The 12,607-nt window shown below is 41.6% G+C and overlaps 1 protein-coding gene across 1 annotated transcript in view; it reads right to left on the bottom strand.

Moving 5' to 3' along the window:
* Positions 1–12,607, bottom strand: part of LOC136675389 (potassium voltage-gated channel subfamily KQT member 3-like) — a 34,119-nt gene that overhangs the window by 2,836 nt on the left and 18,676 nt on the right. The window contains exons 6-14 of the mRNA XM_066651898.1: positions 12,126–12,236; positions 10,642–10,737; positions 10,215–10,309; positions 8,410–8,436; positions 5,276–5,487; positions 4,814–4,919; positions 1,832–1,963; positions 1,617–1,712; positions 235–319 (exon numbers count right to left, since the gene is read on the bottom strand). Of these exons, the coding sequence (XP_066507995.1) occupies positions 235–319; positions 1,617–1,712; positions 1,832–1,963; positions 4,814–4,919; positions 5,276–5,487; positions 8,410–8,436; positions 10,215–10,309; positions 10,642–10,737; positions 12,126–12,236 (960 nt within the window). The remainder of the gene's footprint in view (positions 1–234; positions 320–1,616; positions 1,713–1,831; positions 1,964–4,813; positions 4,920–5,275; positions 5,488–8,409; positions 8,437–10,214; positions 10,310–10,641; positions 10,738–12,125; positions 12,237–12,607) is intronic.

Raw genomic sequence — 12,607 nt, 5'->3', positions numbered from 1 at the left:
TTCCAGAATAAACCACTTTATGCTCCATGGACCGAATCCCCGACATGGGGATGTCCATGTTTATAACAGGTTTGAAAACAGGATCTACATCTAATACATTCAGGACGCTAGGTGTCAGTATAAAGGCTATTTCTTAACATAAGGTAGAACCACTAGAGAAAATGAAAAGAGTAAGAAGCTGAGAGAGAGAGAGAGAGAAAGAGAGAGAGAGAGAGAGAGATTGGTTGAAAATACCTGTCTCTCCACACGCACAAATCTACTCATCATGCTTTGGTCCTCAGTATCCGGCAAACCTGCTTTAGTTAGATAACCTTCATGTCTGAGAGAGAGAGAGAGAGAGAGAGAGAAAGATGAGAAAATTTATAAATAAAGGAAAGAGATAGAGGGAGAAATAAAAAGAGGGAGAGGGTTAGGAGAAAGAGGGAGAGAGAAAGATAAAGAGAGAGAGAATGAGAGGATTAAAACCTGAGAGAGCATGAGGGTTAATGTGGCATGACAGGATTACAATCGCTGTCTAAAGCTGTTTTAGAGACAATGCTTTCACTTAATTTAGACTCACATCAGGACTTATTAAGATCCACATTTATGATTAATTCAGTTTTACAATTAGCTTTATTTTGGGTGCGTGGAGCATGTAATTATTGCAGGATTATTGTAATGGTTTAATTATGCTAATGATTTAGCAAGATTTAGACTGTTGTGTTGAATCCAGCTCTGCAGTGAAGTGTGTAAACCATGAACCCTTCCACACGTGCAGGGTTCTGAATGCGGTGACATTTTTACATTTAGATTAATGAGCCAAAATAAACACATACTCCAGTGTGTGTCCAGAACAAACATCTGGATCTGTCGGTTCTCCTCCAGTCTGTGATGCGCACTTATAAAAGGGTCGTTCAGCTGAATTTTTCCCTGTTTATAGATCAGCTTTTCTATTTCTGGTTGTTTAACAGAGCTTCAATGAAAAGCGCCAGGTTTATCCCAGGATTTAAGGTGGAATAGCCTATCTCATTTCACATACTCACACATTTAGGGACTGCACCACAAGGGGGTGCTATTTGGCTTGCATCAGTGACACTTGACATCAATGAAACTCACGCAGACATGAGGACACAACATGAAAATGCAAAAAATATAGATACGATTTTGTCACACACAAAACTGTACGCTAAAGGCCTGTTTATGCTCAGCATTAAATATGGATACCGATACGCACCAAGCCCTCTGCCCGTACTCTGCATTCATTTCTTCCTTATTTGTGCATATGGAAAACATATGGATACGGACTGAATGGAGCAGCACCACTGGAAACTTTTGGGGTGGTGTAGCCGATAGCTCAAGCAAAACACACTCACTGCCAAAACATGCTGTTCACATGCTGCAAAATATTTAAAGGCCTTACAGGCCACTGCTGTTTACACCACTGCCTGTGTAAATGGTGCATACGAGTATGTGGGTGTTGATGGTTACAATGTTAATGTAACTAAAGGGAGTAGAAACAAGTCTTAATAGTTATTCATGCTGCTTTTTCAGCAGGGGAACAGGGTGTGCATGGTGATGAGGCTAATAAACTTGCTAATGTGGTTTTTCGGTTGTGTTGATTGGTGCTGTGCTCTCACTTGGGTGACTGTTGAGATGGATAAGAAAAAGGAGTTTTCTGGCTCTTCTTGTGTTTCGGAGTGAGCGGGGGTTCAGGAGCGAGAATCAGATCTATCCTGGAAATAAATAAAATACATAAAACACATTCATTTCCTCTTTATAGATAGACTATTAAGATAGATTATTAAGTTGTATGAGCACTATGGCTCTTATAAAAAGTATGTGTGTGTTTTACCGTGTCTGAAGGTATTTAATTCTGCAGAGCATGTCCAGGTGTCCAGCAGAATACTGCTCAATCACATCCTTTACATCATATGGCCTCAGAGTCTCTTTAAAACGCTTCTTATTCAACAGGAACATCAGAATCCTACACACACACACACACACACACACACACACACACTTGTAATAACATATTAACAAGTCATCTGACCTAAAGCAAGCACACTCACACATCCACAGGCTATAGAATGTATGAGGATCCTCCGCTCCTCAACACAATGCTAAGAGTCTTACACCCCTCAGGTGGGCACTTTGCATTGGGTAGAGTGACCTTAGCCTCATATGCAGCTGCTTCATAGCATCCAATTTCATAAAGAGCTTTTTGTTGTGAAAACTCTCCTAAATGTTCATCCACTGCATTTAGTTTAGAAAAAAATCAAAGTAAATCTATTTTTAAAAAAGAGTGTGTGACGTTCTATGACACTGAGCATGAGTGAAACTGGAGAAAAGGGTGTGTTAGAGAGAGAGAGAGAGAGAGAGAGAAAGAGAGAGAGAGAGAGACTGACTGTTAATCTGCTGAGTGCTATTTCTCTCATTCACTAGTTAAAGGTTAATGACCCCACTCCTTTAATAGAAACCCATTTTCTCCAAAGGATGAGGCCTTTATCAAAGGGATATTTTAGGCAGAGCACACATTCCTGTCATTAATCAATGACAGAGAGAGAGAGAGAAAGAGAGAGAGATATTCATGTGTGAGAAACTGGGATTATTTATGTATGATAGAGAGAGGTGGATATGTGTACTAATGGGGACCTGGTGCATGTGTACAGCGGTTGGGTGCAGACGTGCAAGTGAGGACAGTTTACACGTGTGTTTGTGTGTGTGTATTTAGTACTGGTGAACTGTAGTTCTGAACTGGTAGTTGGGTGCAATGGTGCAATTGGAGCAGAGGGAAAAGTAGAGGTACTCTGTATCTGTATGTGTGTGTGTGTGTGTGTGGACACATTAGTGTGTGTGCTGAGTGATGCGTCTCCTAACTGACCAGCCCATCCTGTGATATAGGAGAGTGGATGGAAGGTGGTGTTAGATTGATGGAGTTACATCATGGAGCAGTGTTCTTTATTACAGCAGAGGACACACAGCTGGTCACTGCATTAGCGCTGCTGGACCTGGAATAGGGCACTCATCCCCAGTGAGACTTAATGGGAGAATTCATCATTCTGCAGCTCTGATTAACCTCCCCATGTATCTCCTGAATGTGTTCTTTCATGGCAGCTATTGTGGTTCAAGTTAAGTTTAAAATTCTAGTTCATGCTAAGTGCTTTCATATTCATTCTACTGTATTTTTTAACGTACAGTGTTTTAAACCTTAAACCTGTATACATCAGAATAATAAAATACAATAAAAGTTGGCTATAAAGGTGAACTACCTAAATCTGCTATTGTAGGTTTACAGCAGCACTGACAGTTGTGTGTATATTCATACACTTGTACATTAGTTTGTAAAATGCAACCAATACAGAGTGATACACACAAACTCATCATTTTCTGCGGAATTCACAGCACATTCAGCAGTGGGAGCAAGCTGCGCTGCACACAGTTTATTATCACTGTGATTTTTGTCTCCAGCTGCTGTACAAACTTGAATATAGTGAGTTCAGTGAGGAATGATGATTGGTTGCTGGGACTGCACAGGGGACTAACAGTATGGGTTTTGGCAACAAAGTTAACCTCCATGCACCACTGCACCATTGTTATATAACTGTATTTTTTAGTAGAACCACCCTAACACATCCTCTGGGATTCACCATTAAGAACCCCTGTTTTTAAATATACTAAATTATGTATGTAACAAAAGATAAGTATCAAATTCAATGCTCTACTCTAAAGTAGTGTTTCTCAAACTGTGGCGGAAACAATAAAAAACAAGCTTGAGAAATACTTTGGAGCCCAGAAGGTTTTTATCCAGGGGCAAAAATAAAGAGAAACAAAGAGAGAATTCTGTACACGTGAAGAGAAATTAGAAGAAATGACCAGCTGAAGGAAAACATGGCCATTCTTAGCCTCATTGGAGTCCTAAAACACTGTTTAACACTAGAAGAGCTGTGCCTCCTTCATCTACTGATACAAGCGCAGAGGGTCGCTGTGACCTCCTCCCAGCGCCACACTGTTTTCACCTGTAGCCTATGAAGTACATAACTGATATTAAATTGACCTCTTCACATTTTTATTTCTTTCTTTAAAAATGCTAATTTTCCCTCCAATTTTATTTCCTCATAAATGTATAATTGTGTTTAAAACATTCAATTAAGGCCTAATTATAATTTTAAGTAATTCTTTTAAAATAGTTTTGTGCAAAGCATGCACATTTTAAGCAAGAAGCAAATATTCAAGCAAGACATTGCCTTATGCCCCCCACCTGCTCCCAGAACAGGGGAGAAACCAGGGGTACACAAGTTTTTGTGATAAGACTCATGTGGTACTTTTTCCCACTCTAAAAAGACTCTAAAAGACTAATCATCTAATACTATACACTCTGTACTATGCACTAACCTTAGAAGTGTGAGTTAGGCTAGTATACGAAATATTAACATATAACATATTACTAACAGGATGTGATGAACTGTTGCTATGACAATGCACATCATACCAAGCTACAGCTGCAGTGCTGTCTGTCAAATTTTTTTTTTCAATATGTAACGCTCAAGTATCCCCCTCCACAATGCGTAGTGCACAATATAGGTCATAAAATAACGTCCTCTGATATAAATAATGGCTTTTATTTTAGATAATATAACAATTTAAATGTGTCCATAAATTTCACTTCCCCCTGTCTGACATATAGTGCAGTACTATTAGTCTTAGAATCTGTGAAGTGCAGTATAAAGGGAGTAGTGCACTATTTGGGTCAGAGCCAGTATCATGTGTCTCTTCACATTCATTCACGCCTCTCTCTGTGTGTGTGTGTGTGTGTGTCTATGTTTCCAGTGTTTACCTCACTGCTCTGATGACAAGTTTGAGAGTAGGGATCATCTCCTCCATCAAGATATCAGGGGGGAAGCCCTTTTCCTCAGGAGTGGGGTCTGTCAGACCACCTGCATCTAGAAGAAAAAACCACAGGGTCCATGTGATCAGCAATAGCAGACAGCACACATTTATTTGCTGTGTATGTGATATTCCAACATCCAACATGGAATGAACATATTCATTTTTACAGATTATGTGCTGAAGCTGGAGGATTAATCCTAGAAAGCCAACACCATTCCAACTCATCCCAGAAGAAATGGATGGTGTGCCCTCACTCCAGAGGAACAGTCCTTACGCTCCACAGCTCACAGGACTGTTGGCATAGAGCATGGGGACGTTATGCTCATGTGCATTTGCTCATGTACGTACAGTGCATCCTGACTGGTGATTTGCTGCTGAGATGTGTCCTGACGCATTGTTGCAGGTTTACCTTCTGAACTCTGCCTGAGAGCATAGGCCTTCATCCGAAACGCCGTCCTGAACCTCTCTCTGTTGGTAAAGCCAGCAGGTTTGGCCTCTTTAGATGGACTATCTATGGTTTCGCCAGGACCACAGTTCCCAGCGGGCATCATGAAGCGGCCCCTCACCGAGGACGGACGAGGAGTGGGCAGCCGCACACGGTCCAGAAGAGTCAACTTCTGACTGAGACACAGAAACATACGGCAGTGTTAGCATCATCATTGTAAAAAAAAGAGGGGAGAGAGGTAGAGAAGAAAAGGAATACATTTGGGCCATTTCATTTCATTTGGAAATGGGAAACGATTCCCTTTTCTGATTTTCTAAACTGAAAGTCGCAAGGCAAATCCTCTGTCTGTTTAAGGCACTGTGGTCACGGCGACTTGATCCATGTTCACTTCCACGTTTTCCCACTGCTTTCTCTGTGCTTTCTGCTCTGATTCTCAGCAGGACAGCCCTAGATCCACCCACAGAAAAAGCCCTCGCAGTATCTGCCGCTGTGTCGCAGGATTATTGGGAAGAACGAGGGTTTTCCTTTAGGAGTGTGAGGAAATATCAATTTATTATATTCAGAATCTGGTTTTAGAGCCGTCACTCTGTGCACGTCATCTCTGTTCACAGCGAGAGCAGTGGCATAACGGCAAAGTAAACAAGAGATAATGAAGACGCCCAAAGATTCGACTCTTCTAGCGACTCCTTTTCGGTGAGTTGCTGCAGTACTGGTAGTTAGCTTGTGGCTCCTTGATTTTTGTCTGATAGGTTAAACCATCCCTTGTATACAGCAGCAGTACCTGACCTCACTAAAGTTTATGAGGCTGGATGCCATTAAATCCTCACAGCATTATTCTAAAATCTAGTCTGTGGCTTTTCAGAAGAACAGGAGATGTTCATGTTCTTGCTTGTGGAACTGTAATTCTGCAGCTGAAATCCAGGCCTGGAGGTTAACGAGTTTACTTTACCGTGATCATAGCATAGACCTTTTAAAAAGTCAGCGTTAATCCGTCTGTATAACTCTCTCTCTGTCACACACACATACACACACACACACGCACGCACACACACACACCCTACAGGTGAAACCAGAACCTCGTCTTGTAAACAATACCCAAAAACAACACAGAGGCATTCTGTAGTGGCCAATCCCTTAGGAGGGACCCTCATAGACACACACACACACACTCACACACACACACACACAGTCTCTCTCCTGAGTGCTGTGAAAGGCAGGAGATTGCGATGGTGAGAGAAGCTTTAAGGAGATGAAGACGATCCACAGACAGAATTACAGCTGATTACCATGCAGTTAGAGACAACACTTTCCCACACACACACACACACACACACACACACACACACACACAATCACTTCTCACGGTGCTTGGATCATCCATACACAAATAGTGGACTTTGATGCCCCGTTAGGGAGTGAGGGGGTTTAAGTCTTTCTCTCTCTCTCTGTGTGTGTGTGTGTGTGTGTGTGTGTGTGTGTGTGTGTGTGAGAGAGAGAGACTTATAGGCCATACAGAAAAGACTGGAACTGAAAGAAGGCAGAGAACAGGAAGAAAGAGAAAGCAAAGAAAAAAAAGATGTCATCCAAAGAATGGAACCTGCTGAAAAGAACGAGTGAATGAATGACAGAAAGATGAAAGGATTATGAAGGTCAATAAGGTTCTGAGTGTTTATTTCTGTGTTTACCTGTAGAGACTGTTACTGCAGTAAAGAGGAACACACACCTCATTGATGAAGAGATGCTGGAGGAGCTGTTTGGTGTCCCCAAACTTTTGGCCATGTGGCTTAAGTAAATAAAGGAAGGGAAAGTCAAGGATAAAAAGAGATTCCAAAATTCTCCAGTTTCTCTGTTGGTGAGTCGTGATAATGTCAAGCGACAAGTTCTCAGACTTCTTACTGAGACCGTGTTTGTGTGTATGTGTGTGCATGAGAGTGTGTGAGTGTGTGTGTGTATATGAGAGTGTGTGTGTGTGTGTATGAGAGTGTGTGTGTGTGTATATATATGAGAGAGTGTGTGTGTGTGAGTGTATATGAGAGAGTATTTGTGTGTGTGTGTATATGAGAGAGTGTGTGTGAGTGTATGAAAGAGAGAGTGTGTGTGTGTATGTGTGTGTGTGTATGCGAGAGAGTGTGTGAGTGTATGAGAGTGAGTGTGTGTGTATAAAAGTGCAGTAACTTGATATTTGAGCAAACATGGATTGCAGGGTGAAGCAACTCGGCCAAGCAGAACCCAACACACACACATTCTCTCTCTCTCTCTCTCTCTCTCTCTCTCTCTCTCTCTCTCTCTCTCTCTCTTGTTATTCTTCTACATCTCATGACTTTTCACTTCCTCTCCCTGTACCATGATTTCTTCCTCTTCTTTCTGCTTCATTTTGTTTCTCCGTCTCTCATGTTTCTCAGTCCTTGCTCCTGTCTCCCCCAGCGTCTCAAACTCAAACTATTCACCCACAGTCTCTCTCTCTCTCTCTCCCTCTCTCTCTCTCTCTCTCTCTCTCTCTCTCTCTCTCTCTCTCTCTCTACTGCTCTTAATATATGGAGTGTGAGGTCAGTGTTCATGTCAAGGACATGTGCCGTATGAAACCTTCCTCATGGTCATGCGCTTGCACACACACACACACACACACACACATGTACACAACCCCGTTAGCCATGCTCGCCTTCTCGTATCATCTTTCAGACTCCTTATACTATCACTGACATCTCACAGCCATCCATTACACACACCCTATCTCGCCCTCTCTGACACCATCATTTTTCAGCGCTCCATAAATCTGTCCCTTTCCTAATGGTTTCAGCAATTCCTCACACAGAACTACTGTCTGCCTTTCACAGATATTACACACACACATATATACACGCGCACACACACACACACTGCTCACGCCCACACTGATTATTATGCCTGCAGTGGTAGAATAATGGCAGCAGTTATTGGGAGTTATTTAAAGAAACACATTACATAGAGCCATTAATCTCACGCTTAATACCAGTTATAAAGGGTGGAGGTGGGGTGTTGAGAAAGGGAGAGACAGGGAGAGACAGAGAGAGAGACAGGGAGAGACAGGGAGAGATAGAGAGAGAGAGAGAATATCTTACCTCGCAATTCCTTCCAGATTTTCTTTCCTGTGTGTAAAAAAAAAGCTCAGAGTTAGGAACAAATAATTTATTTATTATTCAACACACACACACACACACACACACACACACACACACAAACACATACTAAGCCACTGATTGGTGCTGTGGCCACTGGCGAATATATACTGTAAAAGGCCAAAGGTTTATGGACACATCTCTTCTTTAATGAAGGGCACTAATTCAGAATGTGCTCCTTTTTCCATCAGTAACAGCTTCTACATTTCAGTGAAGAATTTCCACTAGATTTTGAAACATATCTGTGAGGTCCTGCCACAGTCAGTCACATAAACATTACTGAAGTCCCATACTGATGTTGGAGTCGTAGTTCTGGATCTCAATCACCAACCCAATTTGCCACAAAGGTATTGGATGGAGCTCCATCACTCCACAGAACATGTCTGCACTGGCTGCACTCTTTGTAACTCTACATCTGTCTCTCTCTCTCTCTGTCTCTGTCTCACACACACATGCACACACACACACACACAGACACACACACACTCACATCTCCAAATAATTCCTGAGGTACTGGAGCTCCAAAACTCCAGAGAACAGAGACAACAGCTACACATAAGATACATAACAATATCCACATTTGTATTTATTGTATTTACCATATGTTACAACATAGGACATCACACACACACATGCATGCGCACACACACACACACACACACACAGTACCTCATTCTAACCTCCAGGCAGATCGGCAGATGGAACTTGCAACAACAAAAAAACTATAACATAAATAGGTGAATTTTCACAAATCACAAAAATGACAAACAAATAAAATAATGATTATTCACATAAATAATGTACAAAGTGAACTGAAGGAGAAGAAAAGCTCTGGGTGATGATCTATAATCAGAATGTACCATCCTGATATACTTGATGTTGTCATGGAGCTTCATCTCTTCAAAAATATTTCCCCAAAACATCAGTAACTTAAAGACAATGTCAACGATTCTGTGAAACTGCAGCTCTCTCTGGTTTGTTCACATTCAGCAGCTCAGCGTCTTTTTAAGGTCGACTGTTATTTGAACACGGCTAAAGTGTAACGTGTAAGTTTTTACTCACTGTTTGAAATCCCACAGAAACTCATTTGTAACTCGAGGTTTGTAGAACTTTCAGTGGGTTACATTCATGCGGTTAGCAGTCTCCCAAATATAGTGTCATTTCCACTTTAAAGTATTTGAAATAGTAAAAATAAGAAGGAAAATGGAGCAGGGAAAGAGCAATATCCCTTATTTTGTTTCAAGCTTTTCAACATTAGGAGGACTTTTGCAAAAAGTGCTTAAGTAAACAAAATTGCGGACATCACTTTTAATGGCATATTTGATTGGGAATCAAACACATGAAACTGGGTCACAGGGTAACAGTGGTCTGCTGGCACTACCACAGATGCAGCACCGTAGACTCAGAGGAACTCAGAAACTCCTTAGGTGGGAATATCTGGCGAGGGGCAAGTCCAACGAGGAGGAACAGGCTTCCAACTAAACAAACTGTTCATATCCTGAGTCAGTGGTAGTCTTTCGTGATTTGCAAACGGGATCCACAGGGTTAATGACAACTAATAATTGAGGAGAGAATATTTGGCAAAAACCTGGATAAACATAAAAAAATAAATAATAATAATAAAAACAACAACAACAAAGAAACATACAAACATAGGGGAACGTTAGGGGTAAACATAAAGGAAATATGTGTGTGTGTGTGTGTGTGTGTGAGTGTGTGTGTGTGTGTGTGTGTTGTGTGTAATGTACCTGAAGCAGGGTAGAGATATCACTGTCTCATAGAACCTCCACGTCGCTATAAGATCTTCTCGGACTGGATTAGTGGCATAGTATCTCCACGCCGCCTTAAACACAACCCGGAATTTGCTGAGAGAAGTCCACCAACCAAAATGATTCAGTCAGGACTACAGGATAACTAACAAACTGTGCAGCAATAGTTGGATTAAGAAGGTACACTAATAGAAAATTTAATAAAAGGTATCCATTAGAATGGGCAGGACATAGTTAATTCATTCATTTATTCATTCGTTTTCTGTAACCAGTTCAGGTCCAGTTGCTCCAGAACATCCCGTTTAACTTCAGGATTTTCTATGACATTATAAACAGTGTGTGTGCATTCAGAAGTCCATGATGGAGATGTGTTAATTATGTGCACAGTGATTGGTTAAGAGTTTACCTGTATGAGTCCAGCTGCAGGATGTCTGCGTTTCTCAAAGTGTTTCTGTCTGTGCTGCTCCTGAACTTTCAGAGCCAAACCTGATCCCAGGATCCCCTACAGAATCAGCCAATCAAAAACAGACAGATCAGAACACAGGATTCCCTACAGACACAGCTAATCAAACACAGAGAAATCAGTGCCCTGCATCCCCTACAGACACCGCCAATTAAAGAAAGATGAGCAGAATGCTGGATTCCCTACAGACACAGTCAATCTAACAGTGAAATACCCAAAATAAGCCAATCAATCACAGAGATTAGAACTTAGAATCTCCTACAAACAATCAAATAATAAATGATAAATAAAATCAAACACGCAATAAACAATCAGACATGCAGGGATCAGAACCCATGATCCTCTAAAGCAATGGTCCCCAACATTTCTGTAGCACCCCACATTTTGGGAACCTCTGCTTTAAAGACAAAACCAATCAAACACAGAGAGATCTGTAATCATCCTTTTAAACTCAGGTTACTATACAAACGCAGTCAATCACAAGAAAAATTTGAATATTAAATCTGGAAAAATGTGGCAAATGGTAGCTAATGGTAGCAGTGCTAGCAGTGCTCAAACACTTCTCATTTACTAGCCCTGCTGCACCCCCACTGCAATACCACTGCTTTATAACACTGCCAGGATAAAGATGGACTAATATTTAGTATCTGGAACAAAAAGCCAGCAGCATTTAATACAAACACTTTAGACTCAACTCTGTGGCTTCCTTCCTCAGAATACTGCACCAGCAAACAGCATCAGGGTCAGACATTGCCCAAGTGAAAGTACAATGGCTGTTCCATAATGTGAAGGATCACTGGAGCTCATTTAGAAACCTTTAAAAAGGATATGAACTATGACCACAATCTAGGGTGACCAGATCTGAGATGGTGAAAAAGAGGACACGTCTGGGGAGGGGAGGGGGGGCTCTCGCCCCTCGCTGCTGTTGTATGCTTAGCTGAACCTATGTGTGCTTTTAGGTCCTTTACACCTTTATTTTCTACACAAAACATGGGGATTTCTTTTTTAATTCATCCGAGAACTTACATTTCCGTTTCGGCATAGCTGCTCGAGATGAGGGTTGGTACATGAGCTTTGCCTGACGTAAACAAGGACTACTGACGTGAAGACTGACCAATTAAATGTTTACAGAGAAGGTTATCGACCAATAACGGTAGCTCTACAGTCAGACCGTCCAATCAGAAGATTTTAGGCTACTTCACCACGCCCCCTTTTCACTCAAGCGAACCAATCGGAGTAGGGGAGGGCGGGACTAGTTTGTGAACGAAACTTCTCGAAGTTCTATGTAAGCTCTAGAAAAACAACATCCCGGATGTTTGTGAAATTCCGCCCGGACATTTTTTTAAGTCTAAAAAAGAGAACATGTCCGGGTAAAAGAGGACGTCTGGTCACCCTACCACAATCTCACGAGAGACAGGTGTACTCACAGCTGGAAGAGCAAAGAAGGAGACCCCAATGAGAGCGAAGGTTCCAGCGAGGAGACGTCCTGCCCAGGTTTTTGGCGTCTTATCACCGTATCCAATCGTCGTCAAGGTTATCTGCCGCAGGGATCAGACAACACTGAATCACAAAATGTGCAAATGTGTCTGTCACTTCTTCTGAAAGGAAGTGTATTCATCACAAGCTTTTTTCTTTTTTAATGCAGTAAAAGTGTATACACTGAATGTTGGTGAATATTTGATGGCAATCAGCAGTAAGGACATTAATGAGGTCAGGTAATGATGATTGGTAATCAGTTCTAGATCACCAACCCTAATGCATTGGATGGTGCTCCATCACTCCTGAAAGTTTAGCATTGGGCATGGTGACTTTAAGCTCATGTGCAGCTGCTCCAGAGCATCCCATTTAAAGTTTTTGTAAAGAGATAATACACACTGTGTCCACAGTGGGTGCTCCAAGCAGCTGAACA

The sequence above is a fragment of the Hoplias malabaricus genome, chromosome X1 (assembly GCF_029633855.1).
Source record: "Hoplias malabaricus isolate fHopMal1 chromosome X1, fHopMal1.hap1, whole genome shotgun sequence".
Taxonomy (NCBI): Eukaryota; Metazoa; Chordata; class Actinopteri; order Characiformes; family Erythrinidae; genus Hoplias; species Hoplias malabaricus.
The sequence above is the reverse complement of the archived record's forward strand: the minus strand, read 5'-3'. Positions and strand labels throughout refer to the sequence as shown.